The sequence below is a fragment of the Ranitomeya imitator genome, chromosome 2 (assembly GCF_032444005.1).
Source record: "Ranitomeya imitator isolate aRanImi1 chromosome 2, aRanImi1.pri, whole genome shotgun sequence".
NCBI lineage: Eukaryota > Metazoa > Chordata > Amphibia > Anura > Dendrobatidae > Ranitomeya > Ranitomeya imitator.
The window spans coordinates 647,660,527-647,687,860 of NC_091283.1; the positions used below are offsets into that span (position 1 = coordinate 647,660,527).

Consider the following 27,334-nt stretch of genomic DNA (forward strand, 5'->3'; position numbering starts at 1 on the left):
TTCATTAGCAGCAGCAGCATCATCAGACACCCACAGCCACATATCACCATCACCCAAAAGGAAGAAAAAACCTTTACCTCCTGGTACCACCATAGATAGGTTTGTGATAAGAACTAGCAGATTAGAAAAAGAGTTGATTGATGAAAAAATTGCCCAGTTTATTTATGCAACGAACTCTTCTTTCCGTCTGACTGAGAACCCACATTTCATTAATATGGTTCAGTCACTGAGACCAGGATACAGTCCACCCAGCAGAGCTGATGTTGCAGTGAAACTGCTGGATCAAGTGTATGACAGAGAAATGGAGCAATGTGCAACAGCTCTGGAGGGTAAAATTGTTAACCTAAGTATTGATGGGTGGAGTAATGTCCACAATGATCCTATTGTATGTGCTTGTATAACAACAGAAGAAGGTAAAGTCTTCCTTGCACAAACAACTGATACGTCAGGAAATGCACACACAGCAGAATACTTACAAGAAGTGGCAGTAAAAGCTATAACGACATGTGAACAAAAATTCAAATGTCTACTAAGCAGTTTGGTCACTGACAATGCTGCAAACGTATCCAAGATGAGAAGAGATTTAGAAGAGCAGGGAGGGAATACAAAGCTGCTAATAACATATGGTTGCAGTGCTCATTTGCTGCACCTCTTAGCCAAAGACTTAAAAGGAACCTGTCACCCCCGTTTTTTCAGATTGAGCTATAAATACTGTTAAATAGGGCCTGCACTGTGCGTTACTATAGTGTATGTAGTGTACCCTGATTCCCCATGTATGCTGAGAAATACATTACCAAAGTCGCCGTTTTCGCCTGTCAATCAGGCTGGTCAGGTCGGGTGGGCGTGTTCACAGCGCTCTTTTCTTCCCCAGCTTTCCGTTGGTGGCGAGTTTGCATCTCGGCTTTGGGAAAATGGCCGCCGCGATCTCTTGTGCGCACGCGCGGCATCCCGCGGCCATTTTCCTGAAGCCCCGTGCAGCAGAGCACTCCATCTGCGCACGCGCGCCCCCAGGAAGATGGCCGCCCCCACCGATGAAAGGGATGACAGCGCAGATCGCGCGCTGTGTCTTCACGTGGGCGCAGGGAATTCGGACCTTGGACATGCGCACACCACTACGCCACCAACGGAAAGCTGGGGAAGAAAAGAGCGCTGTGAACACGCCCACCCGACCTGACCAGCCTGATTGACAGGCGAAAACGGCGACTTTGGTAATGTATTTCTCAGCATACATGGGGAATCAGGGTACACTACATACACTATAGTAACGCACAGCGCAGGCCCTATTTAACAGTATTTATAGCTCAATCTGAAAAAACGGGGTGACAGGTTCCCTTTAAGTGTTCCAGAAATAAAGGCTAATGTTGTTGAAATTGCTAAATACTTCCGTAATAATCATTTTGCTGCAGCAGCTCTGAAAAGGATGGGTGGAACCAAGCGAACGCTCCCACAAGATGTTAGATGGAACTCTGTGGTGGACTGTTTTGAGCAGTATATCAAAAACTGGCCTATTCTGATGACACTTTGTGAAGAAAATCGAGATAAAATAGATGGCACTGTCACAGCCAAAATCCTCAACATTGGGCTTAAGAGAAATGTTGAACATATGCTGAGCTTCCTGAAACCCATCTCTCAAGCTTTAAACAAAATACAGAAATATAGCTGTTTTATTGCGGATGCTGTTGAAATTTGGAAGGAACTGAGTGAACACTTAAAAACAGAACTACACATGGACAGAATTAAATTACAAGCAGTAAACAAACGAATGGGACAAGCACTGACTCCAGCTCATTTTTTGGCAAATATTGTCAATATCCAATATCAGGGTCAAAACCTAAGTGCTGAGGAAGAGGAGTTAGCTATGACATGGGTATCCAGCAATCATCCATCTTTAATGCAAACTATAATAAACTTCAGAGCTAAGGGGGAACCATTCAAGAAATATGTTTGCTGAAGATATTTTAAGGAAGGTCACACCAGTAAACTGATGGAAGTCACTTAAGCGCTTGGATTTAGAGACTGTTCAAGTAATGATTTCACTTTTAACAGCAGTAGCTTCTTCTGCAGGCGTTGAAAGAATATTCTCTTCCTTTGGACTCATTCATTCTAAATTGAGAAATCGGTTGGGACCCAATAAAGCAGGAAAGCTTGTTTTTCTTTTCCAGATTATGAATAGGAACAAAGAAGAAGATGATGATGAAGATGACGACAAGTGAGCTACAGAGGACAGCAGGGACAGTAGTATTTAAGTTTTTCATGTGTCGGCTGGGCTGACAGTCTAAGTTTCTTATAATATATATATATATATATATATATATATACATACATATATATATATATATATATATATTTTGTTTAGCCAAATTAGTTAACAAACATGGATGTTTGTTTAAGCAAATAACTTATGCTGTAATGTTGTTATTGTTTCAGTTGAATAAATCTATTTAAATTGTTATTAAGGTCAGGATTATTTTTCTCCTTCCTAAGTACAACAGAACAGTGGTGTCCAAATATGAATGATTAACCCATTAAACTGGGGAGAAAAAAGTAATATAAAAAGGGATTCTAAAAATCTTCATCTACTTGCATGTTAAAGTAGCAAGAACTAGTTTAGGTAGAAACTTTGATTTAAATCACTGATTTAAATCAAGCCTTACTGACTAGTGATTTAAATCGTGATTTAAATCGTGATTTAAATCAGTTAGATTTAAATCAAATCCCCCCTGATAAAAAGGGATGAAAACATGTTATGTGCCCCAAAATGGTACCAAACAAATCTCCAACTCGTCTCGCAAAACATAAGCCCCCATACAGCAATGTTCGTCAAACAATAAAAAAAAAAGTTACAGCTCTCAGAATATGGCAACAAAATAACTTTTTTTTGTTATAAGCAAGCATTTTCACTCTTTGATAGCAGCAAGACCTAAAAAAAATATATTAATTTGGTATCGCACCAACCCTAAGAATAAATCCGCCTTATCATTTAAACCGCACAGTGAACTACACAAAAATAAAAACGACTCTTGTACTGCCTATATGTTCATTCTCCCAAAAATCAGTACAAGGCTTGGCTCACATTTATCCTGCACTCTCCGCTGAGCACTTACATCAGGGTTTCTGTGTAAATTCCCCAAAAATGTGATTCAGGCAAAACCTCAGACAGAACCACTCACTTAAAAGGCAGATGAAGTCACTTTGGACTCTATCTGATCTCTTTTCCAGCAATGTCCCACCATTTTAGGGTTCTTATTAGCGCACAAGTGTGGACCACCAGAGTTCTGTGAGCTCCTAAAAAGATGGATACCACCGGAACAGACAGCAAATGGAATCCAAAGTGTCTCCATCTGCCTCATTATGGTGAGTGGTTCTGTTGGGGAATATGTCTGAATCGCATTTTTGTGGGATGTAAATGGAAATCTCGACATAAGTGTTCAGAATAGAACACAAAAATATGATCCCAGCCTTATACTGGAAGCAATCAGAAAATGTTATGTACCCCAAAATGTTACCATTAAAAACCGTACTTTATCCTGCACAAAACCAGTCTCCACTCAAGTCTGTCATTTGTCACTAGAAATATAAGGGCTTCCATGTTACTGAAAGAACAAGGACTCTGGAAAGTGACATGGCTCCCACCCCCTCAAATAAAATCAAGTGAATTCTGCGCTTCCAAATTCCACCCTCCTAAGCCCCACTGTGCCTAAATTACAGTAAGTGGCCACATGTTTGGCATTATTGTAATGGAGAGAAGGTACTTAATTTAACTGTGCGTATCGCCAGAAGCACAAGCAGGGCACAATGTATGGAGGTGCTACACTGTATGGGGACACAATGTTTAGACGCTAAACTGGCCCATTTGCAATTCTCCAGAATAAAGCCTGGTGTGGATGTTACAAAATAGTAACTGGAGCTGTAGATGAATTCATCAAGAGATGCAATTTCTACAAGGTCACTTTTGGGGTTCCCGCTGCTTTGGCATGTCAACATGGCATTCACAATCTATTCCAGACAAATTTACGCTCCAAAAAAAGAAATAGCGCTCTTGCTTTCCGAGTTTTGCTGTGTGCCCAAACATCAGTTTTTGACCACATATGGGGAATCTTTGTGTTCGGAAGTAATTGCAATACAAATTATGGGGTCCATTTTTTCCCAATTATCAATTGTAAAACTTACAAATTTGGGGGCAAAACAACATTTTAGCAGAAAAACATTTTTCGTTTTTACATCCACATTTTAAAACGTTCTGTGAAGCACCTAGGGGTTTAACAAGCTCATCACAGCCCTTAGATGAATGCCTTGATGGGTTTTGTTTCCAAAATAGGGTCACTTGTTGGGGTTTCTGTTGTTTTGCTACCTCAGAGGCTCTGCTAATAAGACATAGTGCCTGCAATCTATTCCAGACAAATATACATTCCAAATGTCACTTCTTCCCTTCCCCCACAAAAAGAGATGTGTCCATCTCTTTTTGTGGGGGTATTTCCTCACTCAGAAGAACGTAGGTAACAAACTTTGTGATCTGCTTTTTCATGTTAGCTCTTGAAAAAGTGGAAAAAATTGGGCCTAAAAGAACATTTTCCTGAATAAAAAGAAGTGTGAGACAGTCCTTATTCTCACCTCCCACGCTGGCGGTATCGGCACTCGCTGTCCCAATGCTCACATCACCATGTTACATCACACAAGCCCTGCACCCAATCAGCACACTGTTCTCTCCTTCGGACAAATGGAACATCAAAAGGAAGTCAGAAAGCAGCCGCAGCCCTTACTTCCTGTTGATGTCTGATTTGTCTGAGATGCAGTCTCTGGTGAACTCTTCAAAGTACTTTTTCTCTGAGATACCACAGCATTTGAGAATAAAACATCCACAACTGCAATAATGCAGGCTGTGACTCATACAGCGATTGGTTCAGGCAGCATGAATCAGCTGCCACGTTCCCTTTAAATCCTGAACAAACTGTCTAGATCTCATAATCTGGTCAGATTCTATTAGGTTAGATCCAGACTGGACCAGGGTAAAGGTACCGTCACACATAACGATATCGTTAACGATATTGTTGCTTTTTGTGACGTAGCAACGATATCGTTAAGGAAATCGTTATGTGTGACAGCGACCAACGATCAGGCCCCTGCTGGGAGATCGTTGGTCGCTGAGGAAAGTCCAGAACTTTATTTCGTCGCTGGATCTCCCGCTGACATCGCTGGATCGGCGTGTGTGACACCGATCCAGCGATGTCTTCACTGGTAACCAGGGTAAACATCGGGTTACTAAGCGAAGGGCCGCGCTTAGTAACCCGATGTTTACCCTGGTTACCAGCGTAAACGTTAAAAAAACAAACACTACATACTTACCTTCCGCTGACTCCTCCTGCATCAGCGCCAGCTAGCCGGAAAGCAGAGCGGTGACGTCACCGCTCTGCTTTCCGGCTGACCGGCGCTGACAGTGCAGAGGAAAGCAGAGCGCCGGGGACAGACACGGAAGGTAAGTATGTAGTGTTTGTTTTTTTAACGTTTACGCTGGTAACCAGGGTAAACATCGGGTTACTAAGCGCGGCCCTGCGCTTAGTAACCCGATGTTTACCCTGGTTACCAGGGGACTTCGGGATCGTTGGTCGCTGGAGAGCTGTCTGTGTGACAGCTCTCCAGCGACCAAACAGCGACGCTGCAGCGATCGACATCGTTGTCGTATCGCTGCAGCGTCGTTTCAGTGTGACGGTACCTTAAGGCCGTGGATGTTGTCTATCTGGGATTTTCAAAGGTATTTGATACAGTGCCACATAAAAGGATGGTGCATAAAATAAGCTGTGGGACTAGTGGAAGATATGTGTAACTGGGTTAACAAATTTCTCATTGTTATTCCTTACAAAGAGTGGCTCTTAATGGAACACACTTGGATTGGGTCATAGTTAGCAGTGGGGTACCACAGGGGTCAGTATTGGGTCCTCTTTTTTACCATATTTATTAATGACCTTGTAGGGGGCATACAGAGCAGAATTTCAATATTTGCAGATGATACTAAACTCTGCAGGAAGATAATATGATAATACAGAAGGATTTATACAAGATGGAGGCTTGTCTGAGAATTGACATTTAATGTAAAAAAAAAAAGGAAAGGTTATGCACTTGGGCAGGGGATGTAATGTAAAATGACGGAACCTTCAGTTAAACTGTCACTGAAAAAGACCTGGGTGTATGGGTGGATGACAAACTCATATTCAGGGGCCAGTGTCAGGCAGCTGCTACAAAGGCAAATAAAATAATGGGATGCATTAAAAGAGGCATAGATGCTCATGAGGAGAACATAATTTTACCTCTATACAAGTCACTAGTTCGACCACACTAAGAATACTGTGCACAGTTCTGGTCTCTGGTGTATAAGAAAGACATAGCTGAACTAGAGCGGGTGCAGAGAAGAGCGACCAAGGTTATTAGAGGACTGGGGGGGTCTGAAATACCAAGATAGGTTATTACACTTGGGGCTATTTAGTTTGGAAAAACGAAGACTAAGGGGTGATCTTATGTTAATGTATAAATATATGAGGGGACAGTACAAAGACCTTTCTGATGAAGGGTTTCATAATCCGAGGCTATTCTTTACTGTAAGAGCAGTAAGACTACAGAACTCTTTCCCACATGCTGTAATGGTTGATTTACTAGTACAATTTGAGAGGCCTGGCTGCCTTTCTTGATAAATATAGTACATGTTACAGGCACTAAATTCTGCGATGGGACGCTAATCCAAGGAACTAGTCCGATTGCTGTATGGAGCAGGGAAGGAGCTGTTCCCCTAATATGGGGCACAGCATGGACTGGTTTTCTTTCATGCAGCTGGTGTCTGTAGTATGATGGTGCCTGTGGTATGGGCCGCCCGGTTCCCTGGTGATCACGGTTGTTCTTTTCATTGCCCTGCAGCGATAATGGGCTGCACCCAAACATGTGACCACTGCAGCCCATCATTGGATTTGTGCTATACACACTGGCATCAATGCAGAGACCTGGGAGACCACAAAAGCAGGGGAGCAATAAACAAGGTAATATAAGGCTTTTCTCATTTTAAGACATTCCCTGTCTTTTTTAGGATTTTTAAAAAATCCTGCACACCTCTAGAAACGCCTGATATTTCTCTTCTTTAATGGAGTGCCTTCACTCCTCCGCTGGGCACATAACAGGGACTCCAGAAATGGCCGCCATGTACGGTGTCCAGCAGTGACTCTCACACATAACAGCCGTACTTACACAGCGAGGCTTCGGTGCTCTTGTTGACTAAATCACCGGAACTGGAAATCTCGGCATCGTGACGAGCAGCCGCTTCCACTTCCGGGTTTAGCGTTCCACTAGCATCCTGAGTTTTGCGTTCCAGCAAGTGACGTCACTATTTCAGTTTTGTTCTTTAAACTTCCGGTCCCCTGCTGCGCTCCAGTTAGTTGTGACCTACTAGTTCCGGCTTCCAGGTGGCTACTTGTTGTTATTTCTAAATAACTATATATTTACCACAGGGGCGACAGAAACTTCCCGTCCACAATCCAGTGGAGAGCTGGTCTTCGACAAAATGGCCGCCGCCACAAACTAGAGACGCTTTGATGAATACCGTATTCTAGGAAGATACTATTACCGGTCATTCAATGAGCTGGGAATTCCACGACTACATTACCCATGATTCTCGTCTCCCCGTAGTCTTGCACTACTGACGCCATCACGGAGCCGACCTTGGGGGGCTACACAGAGAGGGCTGGAGGTTTGGAGCTGAGAGGGAAGGTGAGGAGCAGGTTAGGTATAGTCTATAGTTATTTCATGTTGCAGGAACAGTTTCTACATGTACAATAGTCTGTGCTTCTTTGTCTATGGCTTGCATTCAGGATATATATATATATATATATATATATATATATATATATATATATATGTGTGTGTGTGCATATATATAATTTCTCCAATCAAGGAGTGGCTTTTGAATATAATATCCAAATTATGGTGGCTTAGAGAATGAGCCAATGAGAATGGATGCACACGCGTGGGGTCCTACTGTGTAGGTCATCTGAACCTTCCGATATCGCCAGATCCAGCCAATGGTCCAACACTACGTTATGGACTGCATGCTGGTTAGCTTGGTCATCACTCATGAAACTCGTCATGTAGTAAAATACAACACATTTTGAAAAAGCAATTATTTATGCAAAAACGGTATCAGATTCTCGTCACAGCCGGACGGTCTGTAAAATGTGAATTGTTTGTGCTGATATGGTAATTGGGGGGCGAATGAACCATGTGAAGACTTACAGCTTCACTCTCAGCACAGCAAACTAATGGCACTGTCATTTGCCGTTTTTCCCATTGAAATCAATAAGAAGAATATTCAAAGAGCAGGTAAAGCTGTTTTTTGATTTGGCAGTAAAATCCCCTCTAAAATTCATACAGCAAAAAACCCAACTCTGTGACCATACTGAAACCACACGAGCTTTCTGATCTGTAATGTGATATTTTAGGTAATATAGGGTATATTTCTTATTTTCGTAGGTGTGAGGAAAGGAGTGCCTAAAACAGAGCTCATGTATATGTAAAATTACCTCAGTACCAAAATGAACAGGAACCAGAGTCACGTTTCCGAGAAGATACTGCGCCTCACCTTGGAGATCATCTACCTGCTGACGGGAGAGGTGAGGGGTTCTGGGTATTTTGTCACATATCATGAAAATTAGCGCGTCGTTTATAATGGATTAGCAGCAATGACTTTTGGGATTCATCCTCTGTTCTTAGGATTATGGACCTATGAAAAAGTCCAATAAACAACTCGAGACCCTGAGTCTCATTATGGAAAATCCTTACTTCTCACTGATAAACAATAAGCAGAAGATCCTGGACCTCACCAGGAGGGTCATCCATCTGCTGACTGGAGAGGTGAGCTCTGCTGGGAATACTGGGACATTATATGACCACACAAGGGATAATGTGGCTGGATGATGACTTTATCATTGTGTCTCAGGTTCCTATAAGGTGTCAGGACTTCACCGTCTGTTTCTCCATGGAGGAGTGGGACTACATAGAAGGACACAAGGATCAGTACAAGGACGTCATTATGGAGACTCCGGAAACTCTGACATCACTGGGTAAAAACCTAACTATGCACAAATCCACTGACAAATCTTATATAATCAATCTATTTAGATAATATGTGGATGCTTTTACAGAGAGGTCTAGTAAGAAGAGTATACCAGAGAGATGTCCGAGGTCCAATAAGAAGAGTATACCAAGGATATGTCCGAGGTCTAGTAAGAAGCGAATACCAGAGAGCTGTCCAAGTCCTGTCTATCTACAGGATTCTGTGAAAAACGACATGTCCCATGGATACTCGGTAATATTCTAATGACAGTATATGAATGTTCCCAGGGCTGTGGAGTCGGTGTCATGGAAATTGAGGAGTCGGAGCTTTAGCTTACTGACTCCACAACCCTGAGTGTTACAAGTCCTCTCAAATAGTTTCTTGACCCAAGCAGAGAACGGGCTGTGTGTGGGGAAAGTCTTACTTTAAGGGTCTGTTTCCAAAGGCCAGCCAGGAGTCCTAAATGACTGCCGATCAGTTGACATTTGCAAATCGGTGGTTGTTTAATAGCAGACCGAAAGTGAATGATGCGCACTGAGCGATCTATAGTAGATCGCTCAGAGCGCATAGGCTGCCTTTGTTCTTGGCAGAGTGAGTCCTGTTTACACAGGATGATGCTCCTCTGAGAACGATGACTTTTTTGCCCTGCACAAGAGATCATTTCACCTGACGAACCAGCGGTTTGCTCATTCATCAAGGTGATCGGTAGTTTTTTTGTGAAACCAGCGTTCTTAAGGCTGTGTGCACACGTTGCAGTTTTTTTTCTTCGTTTTTTCCCGATAAAAACGCTATAAAACCGCAAAAAAACTGCATACAATAAGCATCCCATCATTTAGAATGAATTCCGCATGTTTTGTGCACATGTTGCGGTTTTTTCCGTGAAAAAAACGCATCGCGGTAAAAACCGCAGCATGTTCATTAATTTTGCGGGTTTATTTGCGTTTTTTTTTGCGGATTTCCCACTACTAAATGCATTGGGAAGTGTCCGGAAAAAAACGCGGCAAAATCGCGGCAAAACGCATGCGGATTTCTTGCAGAAAATGTCCGGTTTTCTCAGGAATTTTCTGCGAGAAATCCTGAACGTGTGCACTTAGCCTAAAAATTGCGACAATCTTTCAGTGTAAATGAATCTTTAAGCAATTGGACCATTGTAAATCTCAATAGGTGAATCTAAAGGGCCGCATACATATTTAACTTGTGTTGGCCGTACCAGCTGAAATTGTCAGGTTCCGCTGGCGCTCTGTGTACGGGGGCCCTGACACTTTCCCAATAGACATTTTGCAGATATACCGTATATACTCGAGTATAAGCCAAGACCCCTAACTTTGCCACAAAAAACTGGGAAAACTTAATGACTCGAGTATAAGCCTAGGGTGGAAAATGCAACAGCTACCGGTAAATTTAAAAAATAAAAATAGATACCAATAAAAGTAAAATTAATTGAGACATCAGTAGATTAAGTGTTTTTGAATATCCATATTGAATCAGGAGCCCCATATAATGCTCCATACAGTTCATGATGGGCCCCATAAGATGCGCCATACAAAATACGCCCCATATAATGCTCCATAAAGTTTATGATGGGCCCCATAAGATGCTCCATATTAAAATATGCCCCATATAATGCTGCACAAAGGTTACTAATGGCCCCATAAGATGCTCCATAGAGATATTTGCCCCATACAGTGCTGCATAAAGGTTAATAAGGGGACCATAAGATGCTCCATAGAGATATTTGCCCTATATGCTGTTGCTACGATTAAAAAAAAAAAATGACATACTCACCTCTCGTCGCTCAGGCCCCCGGCACTTGCAATATTCACCTGTCCTCGTTCCACCGCCGGGTGCCGCTCCGTCTTCCGCATCCTCTGCACTAACGTTCAGGCAGAGGGCGCGCACTAACCACATCATCGCACCCTCTGACCTGAGCGTCACAGCAGAGGACGCGGACGACGGAGCGGCACCCAGCAATGGAACAAGGACAGGTGTATATCGCGCAATGCTGCTCACCCTCCCCATTATACTCTCCTGCTCTCGGCGCGGTCCCTGGCAGCTTCTCTGATGGTCTTTGGGGGCTGACAGCTTCTTCCAGCGTTGAGAGGTCACCGGTACTACTCATTACAGTAATGAATATGCGACTCCTGTTGTGAATTCAGCTTTTGGGCTCCCTCCGGTGGTTGTAGAGGGTAATGCAGTTGTGCCTGGATTGCAGGAGTGGACATGTGTATCTACTAATTGCAGGACTGACTGGGGTATATAACTTTGCAGGATCCTTTAGTCAGTGCCAGTTGTCCATTGTTCTTGAAGGGTTCACTTCCCTGCTGGTCTGGAAAGTGTTTTTCTACAAAGATAAGTCCTGGCTTTGTTTTTGCTGTCCACCTGCAGTGGACCTTATAGTTCTGTGCATTTTCATGTTTTTGTCTTGTCCAGCTTGGTCTGTGAAGGATTTTTTGCAGCCTAGCTATTTCTCTGGAGATGCAGATATACCCCCCATGTCTTTAGTCAGATGTGGTGATCCGTATTTTCTGCGGTGGATATTTTCTAGTATTTTTATACTGACCGCATAGTACTCTGTTCTATCCTTTCTTTTTAGCTAGTATGGCCTCCTATGCTAAAATCTGATTTCATATCTGCATATGTTATTTCCCTCTCCTCTCACAGTCAATATTTGTGGGGGGCTATCTATCTTTGGGGATTTTCTCTGAGGCAAGATAGGTTTCAAGTTTCTGTCTTTAGGGGTAGTTAGATCTTAGGGTGTGCCGAGGGGTCTAGGGAGTGTTAGGTACCCCAAATGGCTGCTTTTAGTTGCGCTTCTAGGTTCAGGGTTTGCGGTCAGTACAGGGACCACCTTCTCCAGAGTACGTCTCATGCTGCTCCAAGGCCACCAGATCATAACAGTACAACTGGCCAACAATGAGTTAATTGCATCTCAGAAGAAGGGTGGAAAGATTTTGAGCCATTTTTTTTTTTCCTTAGCCTGTTTGGTCTGTTCCTCCCTCTTTACCTCTGGGTGGCTACGGAGTCTTGTATTAACATGAATGTTCAGGAGTTAGTTTCTTGGGTGGATCAGCTTGCTGCTAGGGTACAGGGTATTTCAGATTATATTGTTCAAACTCCTGCCTTAGAAACTAAGATTCCCACTCCTGATTTATTCTTTGGTGACAGATCCAAATTTTTGAGTTTCAAAAATAACTGTAAACTGTTTTTTGCATTAAGACCCCAGTCTTCTGGTGATCCTATTCAGCAGGTTAAAATCATCATATCTCTGCTGCGTGGTGACCCACAGGATTGGGCATTTTCCCTGGAAACTGGCAATCCTGCTTTGCTTGATGTTGATTCGTTCTTTCAGGCATTGGGGTTGTTGTATGATGAGCCTAATTCTGTGGATCAGGCTGAGAAAATTTTGTTAGCCCTGTGTCAAGGTCAAGAAGCGGCAGAATCGTATTGCCAGAAATTTAGAAAATGGTCTGTACTGACTAAATGGAATGAGGATGCCTTGGCGGCAATTTTCAGTAAGGGTCTTTCTGAATCCGTTAAAGACGTTATGGTGGGGTTCCCCACGCCTGCTGGTCTGAGTGATTCTATGTCTCTGACCATTCAGATTGATCGGCGCTTGCGCGAGCGCAGAATTGTGCACACTGTGGCGTTGTCCTCTGAGCGGAGCCCTGAGCCTATGCAGTGTGATAGGATTTTGTCTAGAGCTGAACGTCAAACATTTAGGCGTCAGAATAGGTTGTTTTTACTGCGGCGATTCTGCTCATGTTATTTCTGATTGCCCTAAGCGTACTAAGAGAATCGCTAGTTCTGTTGCCATCAGTACTATACAACCTAAATTTCTGTTATCTGTGACCTTGATCTGCTCATTATCATCATTTTCTGTCATGGCATTTGTGGATTCAGGCGCCGCTCTGAACTTAATGGACATAGAATTTGCCAGACGTTGTGGTTTTCCCTTGCAGCCTTTGCAGAACACTATTCCTTTGAGGGGCATTGATGCTACACCGTTGGCTAAAAATAAACCTCAGTTTTGGACACAGCTGACCATGCGCATGGCGCCAGCCCATCAGGAAGATTGTCGTTTTCTGGTGTTGCATAATTTGCATGATGATATTGTGCTGGGTTTTCCATGGTTACAGCTACATAATCCGGTGTTAGACTGGAAATCCATGTCTGTGACTAGTTGGGGTTGTCAGGGGGTTCATGGTCACGTTCCTTTGATGTCAATTTCCTCTTCCCCCTCTTCTGAAATTCCTGAGTTTTTGTCAGATTTCCAGGATGTATTCGATGAGCCCAAATCCAGTTCCCTTCCACCGCATAGGGACTGTGATTGTGCTATTGACTTGATTCCAGGTTGTAAGTTCCCTAAGGGCCGACTTTTCAACCTGTCTGTGCCAGAACATGCCGCCATACGGAGCTATATTGAGGAGTCTTTGGAGAAGGGGCATATTCGGCCATCTTCTTCACCGTTGGGAGCGGGGTTCTTTTTTGTTGCCAAGAAGGATGGATCCTTGAGACCCTGTATTGATTATCGCCTCTTGAATATGATCACGGTTAAATTTCAATACCCCTTGCCTTTGCTTACTGATTTGTTTGCTAGGATTAAGGGGTCTAGCTGGTTTACTAAGATTGACCTTCGAGGGGCATATAATCTTATTCGTATCAAGCAGGGTGACGAATGGAAAACTGCATTTAATATGCCCAAAGGCCATTTTGAATACCTTGTGATGCCATTCGGACTCTCTAATGCCCCATCTGTGTTCCAATCCTTCATGCATGATATCTTTCAGAGTTATCTTGATAAATTCATGGTTGTATATTTGGATGATATTTTGATTTTTTTCCAATGATTGGGAGTCTCATGTGAAACAGGTCAGGATGGTATTTCAGATCCTCCGTAATAATGCTTTGTTTGTGAAGGAGTCAAAGTGTCTCTTTGGAGTGCAGAAGGTTTCTTTTTTGGGTTTCATTTTTTCTCCCTCATCTATAGAAATGGATCCGGTTAAGGTTCAGGCCATTCATGATTGGATTCAGCCCACATCTGTGAAGAGCCTTCAGAAATTCTTGGGCTTTGCTAATTTTTATCGTCGTTTCATTGCCAACTCCTCCAGTGTGGTTAAACCTCTAACCGATTTGGCCAAGAAAGGCGCTGATGTGACGAATTGGTCCTCCGCGGCCGTTTCTGCCTTTCAGGAGCTTAAACGCTGATTTACTTCTGCCCCTGTGTTGCGTCAGCCAGATGTTTCTCTTCCATTTCAGGTTCAGGTTGACGCGTCTGAGATTGGGGCAGGGGCCGTTTTGTCTCAGAGGAATTCTGATGGTTCCCTGATGAAACCGTGTGTCTTCTTTTCTCGGAAGTTTTGACCTGCGGAACGCAATTATGATGTCGGCAATCGGGAGTTGTTGGCTATGAAGTGGGCATTTGAGGAGTGGCAACATTGGCTTGAGGGGGCCAAGCACCGTATTGTGGTCCTGACCGATCATAAGAATCTGATTTACCTCGAGTCTGCCAAACGGCTGAATCCTAGACAGGCTCGATGGTCCCTGTTTTTCTCCCGTTTTGATTTTGTGGTCTCGTACATTCCTGGTACTAAGCATGTTAAGGCGGATGCCCTCTCTAGGAGTTTTTTTCCTGATTCCCCTGGGGTTCTTGAGCAAGTCGGCATTTTGAAGGAAGGGGTGATTCTTTCTGCCATCTCCCCTGATTTGCTACGGGTTCTTCAGGAATTTCAGGCTGATCAGCCTGACCGCTGTCCTGTGGGGAAACTGTTTGTTCCTGATAGATGGACTACTAAAGTGATTTCTGAGGTTCATTGTTCTGTGTTGGCTTGCCATCCTGGGATTTTTGGTACCAGAGATTTGGTTAGTAGGTCCTTTTGGTGGCCTTCTTTGTCGCGGGATGTGCGTTCTTTTGTGCAGTCCTGTGGGATTTGTGCGCGGGCTAAGCCTTGCTGTTCCCGTGCTAGTGGGTTGCTTTTGCCATTACCGGTCCCCGAGAGGCCCTAGACACATATTTCTATGGATTTTATTTCCGATCTTCCTGTTTCCCAAAGAATGTCGGTTATCTGCGTTGTCTGTGACCGATTTTCTAAGATGGTTCATTTGGTGCCTTTGCCTAAATTGCCTTCTTCTTCTGATTTGGTTCCGTTGTTTTTTCAGCATGTGGTGCGCTTGCATGGTATTCTGGAGAATATTGTGTCCGACAGAGGTTCCCAGTTTGTTTCTAGGTTTTGGCGGGCCTTTTGTGCCAAGCTGGGCATTGATTTGTCTTTTTCTTCTGCATTTCATCCTCAGACAAATGGCCAGACTGAGCGAACTAATCAGACCTTGGAGACCTATTTGAGATGCTTTGTGTCTGCTAATCAGGATGATTGGGTGGCTTTTTTGCCATTGGCCAAGTTTGCCCTTAATAATCGGGCCAGTTCGGCTACTTTGGTTTCGCCTTTTTTTTTGTAATTTTGGTTTTCATCCTCGTTTTTCTTCTGGGCAGGTTGAGCCTTCTGACCTTTCTGGTGTGGATTCTGTGGTCGACAGGTTGCAGCAGATTATGTGGTGGACAATTTGGTGCTGTCTCAGGAGGAGGCTCAACGTTTTGCTAATCGTCGTCGGTGTGTTGGTTCCCAGCTTCGGATTGGGGATCTGGTTTGGTTATCTTCCCGTCATGTTCCTATGAAGGTTTCTTCCCCTAAGTTTAAGCCTCGATTTATTGGTCCTTATAGGATTTCTGAGATTATTAATCCAGTGTCCTTTCGCCTGGCGCTTCCGGCCTCGTTTGCTATTCATAATGTCTTCCATAAATCTTTGTTGCAGAAATATGTGGAGCCCGTTGTTCCCTCTGTTGATCCTCCGGCCCCTGTATTGGTCGATGGGGAGTTGGAATATGTTGTTGAGAAGATTTTGGATTCTCGTTTTTCGAGGCGGAAGCTTCAGTACCTTGTCAAGTGGAAGGGTTATGGCCAGGAGGATAATTCTTGGGTTTCTGCCTCTGATGTCCATGCCGTTGATTTGGTTCGTGGCTTTCATCGGGCTCATCCTGATCGGCCTGGGGGCTCTGGTGAGGGTTCAGTGACCCCTCCTCAAGGGGGGGTACTGTTTTGAATTCAGCTTTTGGGCTCCCTCCGGTGGTTGTAGAGGGTAATGCAGTTGTGCCTGGATTGCAGGAGTGGACATGTGTATCTACTAATTGCAGGACTGACTGGGGTATATAGGTTTGCAGGATCCTTTAGTCAGTGCCAGTTGTCCATTGTTCTTGAAGGATTCACTTCCCTGCTGGTCTTTCCAGTTTGCTGTGTTTTTCTACAAAGATAAGTCCTGGCTTTGTTTTTGCTGTCCACCTGCAGTGGACCTTATAGTTCTGTGCATTTTCATGTTTTGGTCTGTGAAGGATTTTTTGCAGCCTAGCTATTTCTCTGGAGATGCAGATATACCCCCCATGTCTTTAGTCAGATGTGGTGATCCGTATTTTCTGCGGTGGATATTTTCTAGTATTTTTATACTGACCGCATAGTACTCTGTTCTATCCTTTCTTTTTAGCTAGTATGGCCTCCTATGCTAAAATCTGATTTCATATCTGAGTATGTTATTTTCCTCTCCTCTCACAGTCAATATTTGTGGGGGGCTATCTATCTTTGGGGATTTTCTCTGAGGCAAGATAGGTTTCCTGTTTCTGTCTTTAGGGGTAGTTAGATCTTAGGCTGTGCCGAGGGGTCTAGGGAGTGTTAGGTACCCCCCATGGCTGCTTTTAGTTGCGCTGCTAGGTTCAGGGTTTGCGGTCAGTACAGGGACCACCTTCTCCAGAGTACGTCTCATGCTGCTCCATGGCCACCAGATCATAACAGGCTCCACCCCTATGGGTGTGGAGTCGCTTCCATAATAATGTAATGAGCGGTACCATGTGACCGCTCAACGCTGGAAGAAGCTGTCAGCGCCTGGAGAAGACCATCAGAGAAGCTGCCAGGGACCGCATCGGGAGCAGGTGAGTATGTCACAGCCGCCGCTCCCCCGCCGACCCCCCCCTGGGACACTGACTCGAGTATAAGCTGAGAGGGGCACTCTCAGCCTAAAAAAATGGGCTGAAAATCTCAGCTTATACTTGAGTATATACGGTAAATGAAAAAGTGAAACGGCACTTTCAGTACGTTGATACAAATGTAGGATCCTATCCCATTAATAAGTATTTAAAGTCTTGGCACTCGGATGTCGTTCAAAAAGGATGATAATTTATTAATGAAAGCAAAACACGTTTCGGTCTTTAACTCGACCTTCATCAGCCTACAGTTAAATTCTGTAGTATCTACATGCTGAAGATGTATCCACCATCTGCTGGGCTGTGAGGTGTAGAATTCAGAATGGCACTTTCTATCATTATGTAGGAATATGGAACACTGTGTAACGGGTGTAAAATTGTTTTTTCTCTTAACCTTTAAATCAGGAAGAGAACTTGAACATTATAGTTGTTGATATTGCTCCAAAAACTGAACCGGAAGATAAGATGAATATTAAAGAGGAAGATGTTGATGTTTGTCTTCACGCTGGTAAGTACAATTACCGGAAACATGACTACTAACCCCCCTCCACACTCCAAAGCACCACTCCAGCATTTCTTTTTTACTTCAGTATTAGACTTGTGCAACTAATAAGTTCCCTGACCCTAGTCTTATACTTACCAGCCGCTTTCTTCAGATCGTCCCGGCGTCACTCCGGTCCCGTGCCGACATTTTGTGACAACTGCAACTTTTGACTGACTAGAAGTCAGAAGTAACGGTCATAAGCTCTGAATGTAAGTTTAGACAGCCTTGTCATGGCCTCGTTCTGGCTCTCAGACTTACACTGAGTAGCGAGTGACATCTATCTTGCCCAGCAAATACTCGAACGATCTGCAGGTCACAGACTGCTAGAGACCAATTGGAGTGACACCAGGAATAGCTGAAGACTGTGGCTGTTTAGTATAAGACTAAGGACAGGGAACTTGGATTAGTACCACCACTCCAGTGCTGCAAAAAAAAAAAAACCCGCTGGAGTGGTACTTTAACCTATTGTTGGCCAAAACCACTGAAATCGATCAGCTGACATCCAAATGTGTATGGGGACCCCAGCCAATTGATTCTTCTGTTTTCCATTAGGTCTATGACATCACTTGATTAAAATACTGACAAGCTAAATCCTTCTAAGATCTATGTAGAAAGAGGAGGTCAATTTTCTCTGTATGAGTCATCATTCACTGCTAAAATCCTGGCAGGGGGAAGCGGGAGCAGCAGGGTCAGGAGCTGAAGAGAGGAATGATAAATGCAGGGACAAGATACTTCATGTTTCTACATAGAGCAGAGAAAAGAAAAGAATTAGCTGGGTAGAAAGGCAAAATGAGCAATTGTAAGTACACAGTACTATATAATATGAGGATTGCAATATGTAAAGAGGATAAAAACTTTGATGGGAGGAGGACTTTTTAATTATTTGACATACCGTATATACTCGAGTATAAGCCGAGATTTTCAGCCCAAATTTTTGGGCTGAAAGTGCCCCTCTCGGCTTATACTCGAGTCAAGGTGGGTGGCAGGGTCGGTGGGTGATGGGGTGAGGGCGCTGAGGCATACTTACCTGCTTCCAGCGATCCTGGCGCTCCCCCTGCCGTCCCACGGTCTTCGGTGCTGCAGTTCTTCCTCTATCAGCGGTCACGTGGGACCGCTCATTAGAGAAATGAATAAGCGGCTCCACCTCCCATAGGGGTGGAGCCGCCTATTCATTTCTCAAATCAGCGGTAACGGTGACCGCTGATAGAGGACGAAGCTGCGGCACCGAAGACAGCTGTCCGGGAGAAGGAGCCGGACGCCAGGACCAGGTAAGTATCGCATATTCACCTGTCCACGTTCCAGCCGCCGGGCGCCGCTCCATCTTCCCGGCGTCTCTGCTCTCTGACTGTTCAGGTCAGAGGGCGCGATGACGCATATAGTGTGCGCGGCGCCCTCTGCCTGATCAGTCAGAGCAGAGAGACGCCGGGACCGGACGCCGGAACGAGACGCCGGGAGCTGTAAGCAAGAGAGGTGAGTATGTGTTTTTTTTTTTTTTTTCTTTACTGCAGCAGCAGCGACAATGGCAGAGCTTTCTATGGGGCAATATGAACGGTGCAAGAGCACTATATGGGGCAGAGCTATAGGGCAATAATGAACGGTGCAGAGCACTATATGGGGCACAGCTATAGGGCAATAATGAGCGGTGCAGAGCACTATATGGGGCAGAGCTATAGGGCAATAATGAACGGTGCAGAGCACTATATGGGGCACAGCTATAGGGCAATAATGAACGGTGCAGAGCACTATATGGAGCACAGCTATAGGGCAATAATGAACGGCGCAGAGCACTATATGGGGCAGAGCTATAGGGCAATAATGAACGGTGCAAGAGCACTATATGGGGCACAGCTATAGGGCAATAATGAACGGTGCAGAGCACTATATGGGGCACAGCTATAGGGCAATAATGAACGGTGCAGAGCACTATATGGGGCAGAGCTATAGGGCAATAATGAACGGTGCAGAGCACTATATGGGGCACAGCTATAGGGCAATAATGAACGGTGCAGAGCACTATATGGGGCACAGCTATAGGGCAATAATGAACGGCGCAGAGCACTATATGGGGCACAGCTATAGGGCAATAATGAACGGTGCAGAGCACTATATGGGGCACAGCTATAGGGCAATAATGAACGGTGCAGAGCACTATATGGGGCACAGCTATAGGGATATAATGAACGGTGCAGAGCACTATATGGGGCAGAGCTATAGGGCAATAATGAACGGCGCAGAGCACTATATGGCACAGCTATGGGGAAATAATGATCTATTTTTATTATTGAAATTCACCGGTAAATGCTGCATTTCTACCCTAGGCTTATACTCGAGTCAATAAGTTTTCCCAGTTTTTTTGTGGCAAAATTAGGGGGGTCGGCTTATACTCGAGTATATATGGTACTTACAGTGGGGCAAAAAAGTATTTAGTCAGTCGGCAATAGTGCAAGTTCCACCACTTAAAAAGATGAGAGGCGTCTGTAATTTACATCTCATAGGTAGACCTCAACTGTGGGAGACAAACTGAGAAAAAAAAATCCAGAAAATCATTGTCTGTTTTTTTAACATTTTATTTGCATATTATGGTGGAAAATAAGTATTTGGTCAGAAACAAAATTTCATCTCAATACTTTGTAATATGTCCTTTGTTGGCAATGACAGAGGTCAAACGTTTTCTGTAAGTCTTCACAAGGTTGCCACACACTGTTGTTGGTATGTTGGCCCATTCCTCCATGCAGATCTCCTCTAGGGCAGTGATGTTTTTGGCTTTTCGCTTGGCAACACGGACTTTCAACTCCCTCCAAAGGTTTTCTATAGGGTTGAGATCTGGAGACTGGCTAGGCCACTCCAGGACCTTGAAATGCTTCTTACGAAGCCACTCCTTCGTTGCCCTGGCGGTGTGCTTTGGATCATTGTCATGTTGAAAGACCCAGCCACGTTTCATCTTCAATGCCCTTGCTGATGGAAGGAGGTTTGCACTCAAAATCTCACGATACATGGCCCCATTCATTCTTTCATGTACCCGGATCAGTCGTCCTGGCCCCTTTGCAGAGAAACAGCCCCAAAGCATGATGTTTCCACCACCATGCTTTACAGTAGGTATGGTGTTTGATGGATGCAACTCCGTATTCTATTTCCTCCAAACACGACAAGTTGTGTTTCTACCAAACAGTTCCAGTTTGGTTTCATCAGACCATAGGACATTCTCCCAAAACTCCTCTGGATCATCCAAATGCTCTCTAGCAAACTTCAGACGGGCCCGGACTGGCTTAAGCAGTGGGACACGTCTGGCACTGCAGGATCTGAGTCCATGGTGGTGTAGTGTGTTACTTATGGTAGGCCTTGTTACATTGGTCCCAGCTGTCTGCAGTTTATTCACTAGGTCCCCCCGCGTGGTTCTGGGATTTTTGCTCACCGTTCTTGTGATCATTCTGACCCCACGGGGTGGGATTTTGCGTGGAGCCCCAGATCGAGGGAGATTATCAGTGGTCTTGTATGTCTTCCATTTTCTAATTATTGCTCCCACTGTTGATTTCTTCACTCCAAGCTGGTTGGCTATTGCAGATTCAGTCTTCCCAGCCTGGTGCAGGGCTACAATTTTGTTTCTGGTGTCCTTTGACAGCTCTTTGGTCTTCACCATAGTGGAGTTTGGAGTCAGACTGTTTGAGGGTGTGCACAGGTATCCTTTTATACTGATAACAAGTTTAAACAGGTGCCATTACTACAGGTAATGAGTGGAGGAAAGAGGAGACTCTTAAAGAAGAAGTTACAGGTCTGTGAGAGCCAGAAATCTTGATTGTTTGTTTCTGACCAAATACTTATTTTCCACCATAATATGCAAATAAAATGTTAAAAAAACAGACAATGTGATTTTCTGGATTTTTTTTTCTCAGTTTGTCTCCCATAGTTGAGGTCTACCTATGATGTAAATTACAGATGCCTCTCATCTTTTTAAGTGGTGGAACTTGCACTATTGCTGACTGACTAAATACTTTTTTGCCCCACTGTAATTTTTGACTACCTATCCTATTGTTTTCCCAGAGATTAGCCACTGCAAGTCATGTCTGCTTGTGGCCCTCTCATAGAGATCTCGTCGAGAAAATGCAGGAGTGCTCAGCCTAACAGCCAATCTAGTGTATGAGAGAGCCATCCAAGATTGCTGCCGTCCAAACGACAACATTCTTTGTTCAATAAAAACGTTTTGATAAAAAAAAATCATTGCTTACAAAATGATTGTGACGCCCAGGAGACCGGGATACCCAGCACCGGACCAATGGAGTCTGTCTCTTGAGGGGGATGTCACGGGTGGCTTGACCCGGTGCCGTGGCCTCAGGCAATGCACAGTGTAAGGGGTATCATGAGGGGACAGGCACTTACTTGATCAGCAGCCGGTTCTCCCAGCGGTGACGATCCCGATCCTGGATAGATGGCTATTGTCCAAATGAAAGACTGAGGCACTGAAACGTTTAACCAGTTTACTTTAACATAAAAGGATTTACAACCAGTCCTGTCACCGGAGTCTGTATGGGAACTCTGAGTTACTTTGACCCTGCCGGGGTCTTCGCCTCTTATTGTGCGCAATTTCTGTGTGGCCCTGCTGCTGTATGTGAACTGGCTGCCGGCCCAATCTGTCCCCTCCAGGTCCTGGTTCGACGGGCAACCCGAGTCCTTTTATCGGTTTACCCCCTCTGGGAGTACCGCTGAACTCTGTGTCTGTTGCTGCGTCCGGCCCTAGTGAAGCTGATATCACCTCACGTTTTTCCGGTTGCTGTATTATATATAATGAATACAGCCACGGATCCGGTATCCGTCTTTGCGCCTGTTCTGGGTAGTGATTAATGCTACCCGGTTCTCACAATGTCCTTTTTCTCTATCCCTCTTCTCCTCAGGCCGGTGATTTAGGCCTGGTAACAGTCACAGGGCTGTTAGAGATTCAGCTGTATGACCTCTCACTTTCAGCTCCTTAGCCCAACTGCCATTTCTTCTCTCAGACCAGAATGGATCAAGGGGAGTCTCTGGAGCTCCCCCTTCTGGCCGGAGGTGGTAGTGCAGTCTTGCTATTTTAGTATTTGTACTTACTGTCAGTAACTATTTTTGTGGCAAATACCCCTAGGGGTGCCACATTCCACCTTAGTTAAGAACAGTACTCCGGGACTGTGGGACAATAACATTTTGAAATAACAATTTATATGTACAGAGTCTTAAAAATGAAAAGTTACAAAAACCACTCAAGGAAACAAAAATAGAGTTCTGTAAAAAGTCACTTCAAATAGCGTCCATTAATACAGTTCTATCCTTGAAGGTATTAGGAAAGGCACTGTACTTAGTGTCCAGGAATTTAGTTCCATTTTTCCAACGGAGTTATCAATATAAAGTCTAAAGAAAGTTCAAAAAGAGCAAAAAGCAAAGTTCAAAAAGCAGTCTTTCCGGAGCTTTGATTTAGTGCCTCCGGGCTGATAACAAGTTCAAGAATATGCAAGAAGTTCATACAGACAAGTCTCTGTAGGCACTGGGCTTAAACGTTGCAGACTGATAACAATGACTATACTACATTTTCTGTTTAACTATATATGGCATAACATATATACAATTCACATTATGAGCTTTATAGTTGGTAATCTGCATACCTGGCCGGTAATTGGCCCTGGGTACTACGCTGTGATCTACGTAATAGCGGTATCTCTTCATGTGGTGTACTACTGTCTACTGCGGATGTAGTATCTGCCCGCTCTGCTAAAGATAATTCCATGACTATGGAGTTGGCAAGTCCACCGTGAATGAGATTACTCTGATCAGGAATCTTTTCTTCCTGGCCTGGAACCTCCTGTAGTACGGGGTCAGCCTCTTCCTGTCTTGGGACTTCTGGTATTGGGTTCGGTGTTGGGTAAAAGGCCACCATGGGAACCACTACTGCACCATGGTATGTTAGTAGGGTTTTGGGAAAGTCTCCTATACAGGTGTGATACATTTCCTCTTCTTTTTCCTTTACTGGTTGAACCTGTATGGGTTGAATAACTTCTGGTTCTGGCTGGACAACTTCTGGCTCTTTCAATGCTTCCGGACACAATTTAAGATTGTCTCTTGACACTAGTACAGATGTTAAGCCTCCGTTTTTGCTAATGAGACACATTTTAGGATTATCCATTCTTGTTGGTAAAACTGTGTAGGGTACGGCTTCCCACTGATTGTCTAGTTTATTGGTTCGACGATTTCTCTTGAGCACTTGGTCACCCGGTCTTAATGGGGTCGCTAGAGCATTCTGGTTGAAAGTTCGCTCTTGTCTTTCTCTAGTTTGCTGAAGGCTTCTTTCCACACTCTCTTGCACTTGGCGATACTGCTTTTGCCGTATGATATCCCAATTGGAGTCTTGAACTTCTGCGTCTGGTTTCAGAATTCCCATTTCTAGATCGATTGGTAATTGGCCGGGTCTTGCACGCATAAGGTAAGCTGGGGTGCAGTTGGTGGAGCTCACCGGGACATGATTATACAGATCCACCAAGTCAGGCAATTTCTCTGGCCATTGATTCCTATCTGTCTCGGGTAAAGTCTTTAGTAGGTCTATTACAATATGGTTCATCTTCTCGCATAAGCCGTTTGTTTGTGGATGATAGGCCGTCGTCCGGATCTTTTTGCAACCATACATATTACAGAATTCTCTGAAGATCTCTGATTCAAAGGCTGTACCTTGGTCGGTGAGAACCTGTTCCGGATATCCATGGGGTCTACAAAAGTACGTTTGGAACGCTTTGGCTGCTGCTTTTGCTGTCAGATCTTTTACGGGTACTACTACCAAGAAACGTGAATAATGGTCCACGATGGTCAAGGCATAGACATAGCCGGACCGGCTTGGTGTCAACTTCACGTGGTCCATGGCTACAAGTTCAAGTGGTTGTTTGGTGATTATGGGCTGCAGTGGTGCTCTTTGGTTCTTTTGATCGTTTCTTCTGAGGTTGCACGGGCCACAATTTCTGCACCACTGTTCGATTGATTTTCTCATCCCGACCCAATAAAATCTTTCTCTTAGAAGTACTTCTAACTTTTTCCAACCGAAGTGACCAGCACCATTATGGTAAGCTTCGAGGACCATCTTCACATCTTGTTTAGGCACAATAATCTGCCAAACCAATTCATGTGTTTTCGGATTGGTGTATCTTCTACAGAGCTTCCCTTGATACAGGAACATTTTGCCTCTCTCTTTCCAGAGTTGATGCGTCTCTTCTGGGGCATCCTCATCGGGATATGCACTTTGCTCAGTCAACAGTTCCTTCACCAACTTCACAGCCGGATTGCTGTCTTGGGTGTCAGCCCATCTATGGTGTGCTAACGGATTAAAATTCACCTCTTGTTGTTTCTGATAGGTACTTGACTGATGATGTTTTCCCTTGGGACGATGGAAGGCTGGTAGTTCAATTTCTTCAAGCTCCCCCGTTTCCTCTTCTACATCTCTCAAGTGTGGCATCCGGGATAGGGCATCGGCATTTCCATTCTTGCGACCTGCTCGATACTTGATTATGAAGTTGTAATTAGATAACCGGGCTATCCATCGCTGTTCTAACGCACCTAATTTGGCTGTGTCCAGGTGGGTCAACGGATTGTTGTCAGTATAGACAATAAATTCTGCAGCGGCCAGATAGTGCTTGAAACGCTCCGTCACAGCCCAAACTACTGCCAGTAGTTCCAATTTGAAGGAGCTGTAATTTTCTGAATTTCTTTCAGTAGGCCGGAGCTTTCTACTTGCAAAGGCGATGACTTTCTCCCGACCTTCTTGCTTTTGTGACAGCACCGCTCCTAGCCCCACATTACTGGCATCGGTGTAGAGGATGAAAGGTTGATGGTAATCTGGGTATGCCAGAACCTCTTCTCCGGTTAGTGCCTTCTTTAGTTGTTCAAAGGAGTCTTCCCTTTCGTCGTTCCACTGAAAAGGAGGGTTTCGGTTTGAAGGTTTCTTCGTCTGCCCTACCAAGGTGTCTTGCAAGGGTGCTGCCAACTTGGTAAATCCTTTTATAAATCTGCGATAGTAACCCACCAATCCCAGGAATTGTCTCACTTCTTTTGCGCTGGTAGGTCTTGGCCAATCCCTTATGGCGCTTATTTTCTCGGGATCTGGTGCTACTCCCTCCGAACTCACGATGTGTCCCAGGTACTGTACCTTTGGCTTGAGAAGGTGACATTTGGATGGCTTGACTTTCATGCCATACCTGGATAAGGCTTCGAACACTTCTGCCAGGTCTATTAAGTGTTGTTCGTAAGTCTTCGATTAGACGATCACATCATCTAGGTACAGGAGGACGGTCTCGAAGTTCTTGTGTCCGAGGCAGCATTCCATCAGCCGCTGGAAGGTACCGGATGCGTTGCAGAGTCCGAACGGCATGCGATTAAATTCACATAGACCCATTGGTGTGGTGAATGCCGTCTTTTCCTTATCTCTCTCAGCCACAGGGACTTGCCAATACCCGCTTGTTAAGTCTAAGGTGGAAAAATAATTAGCAGATTTCAAAGCAGTTAAGGACTCTTCTATCCTAGGCAAGGGGTAGGCGTCTTTATGGGTGATGTTATTAATCTTCCGGTAGTCTACGCACATTCTCATGGTTCCGTCCTTTTTTTTTGACAATCACTAGAGGGGCCGCCCAGGGGCTACAGCTGTCTCTTATTACCCCGGCCTGTTTCATTTCCCTCAGCATATCTTTTGCACATTGATAGTGAGCGGGCGGTATGGGTCTATATCTTTCTTTTATTGGGGGATGGTCACCTGTGGGGATTGTGTGTTCTACCCCTTCTATCCGTCCGAAGTCCAATGGGTGTTTACTGAAGACTTGTTCATATTCCGTCACTAGCCTATACACCCCTTGTTTTTGATGGGTAGGTGTTGAATTTATGCCCACGTGTAGCTGTTGGCACCAATCCTCCATTTCTCCATCTGAGCCATTGCCTTCCACCTGACAGGTTGGTTCTAAGGGCTCAATGGTTGTGATGGCATTGTTGTCAACAGTATATAGCTTTGCCATTGTAGCATACCTTGGCAAAGTGACCTCTTCCTCTCCACAGTTCAAAAGTCGTACCGGCACTCGTCCCCGGTGTACCTCGACTATCCCTCGTGCTGTGAGTATAGTGGGCCTGCTGTCGGTGTACACTGGTTCTATTAAGGCTTGATAATCTCGTCCCTTAGTACCAATGGCTGCTCTACACCATACCAGCATTTCTGTTTTTGGTGGGATTACAATAGACGTTGGATCACTTACCCTCACACTGCCGATTTCTCCACCTGCAACTTCTACCTGTTGCCTTAACATCAATACTTTTATTTCCCTCCGGAGAACTCTCTGCTGGCAGGATTGGGCAGTTTCAGCAATTTGCTGTAAGACAGAAATGACTTCGGAAAAGCAGTTCTCTAACACATTCATTCCTATCAATACAGTTGGTTCACAGTTCCGCCGGTCAACATCAACAACAATTATACCCTGTTTCTTCAGTTCTACTTTACCAATCTTTATGGTCATCTCCCTGAATCCTAGTTTCGGTACCAACTTACCATTACTGGCCCATATATCTAGTTCAACATCAGAGGGCCCTTTATCAATATCTGCATCAGCCCAGTACCTCTTATAAAGGATAAACGGTATAGATGAAATCTGGGAACCTGTGTCCAGCAAAGCGTTGAGGGGAATTCCGTCCAGCACGATAG

General features: G+C 44.5%; 2 protein-coding genes across 4 annotated transcripts in view; one reads left to right on the top strand and one right to left on the bottom strand.

Moving 5' to 3' along the window:
- The window catches only part of LOC138665425 (uncharacterized), a 56,245-nt gene extending 48,970 nt beyond the window's left edge, over positions 1-7,275 (bottom strand). Inside the window, exon 1 of one of the 3 annotated variants that reach the window (XM_069752897.1) lies at positions 7,228-7,275. The gene's annotated coding sequence lies outside the window, so the exon portion shown is untranslated. Of the gene's footprint in view, positions 1-7,092; positions 7,156-7,227 lie in introns of those variants that run through there. The other 2 variants (XM_069752899.1, XM_069752898.1) reach the window with 2 other exon arrangements.
- Positions 7,276-7,519: 244 nt separating this feature from the next.
- Positions 7,520-27,334, top strand: part of LOC138665418 (oocyte zinc finger protein XlCOF7.1-like) — a 37,999-nt gene continuing 18,184 nt past the window's right edge. The window contains exons 1-6 of the mRNA XM_069752879.1: positions 7,520-7,746; positions 8,506-8,645; positions 8,746-8,886; positions 8,972-9,095; positions 9,177-9,340; positions 17,517-17,619. Of these exons, the coding sequence (XP_069608980.1) occupies positions 8,568-8,645; positions 8,746-8,886; positions 8,972-9,095; positions 9,177-9,340; positions 17,517-17,619 (610 nt within the window). The 5' untranslated portion in view covers positions 7,520-7,746; positions 8,506-8,567. The remainder of the gene's footprint in view (positions 7,747-8,505; positions 8,646-8,745; positions 8,887-8,971; positions 9,096-9,176; positions 9,341-17,516; positions 17,620-27,334) is intronic.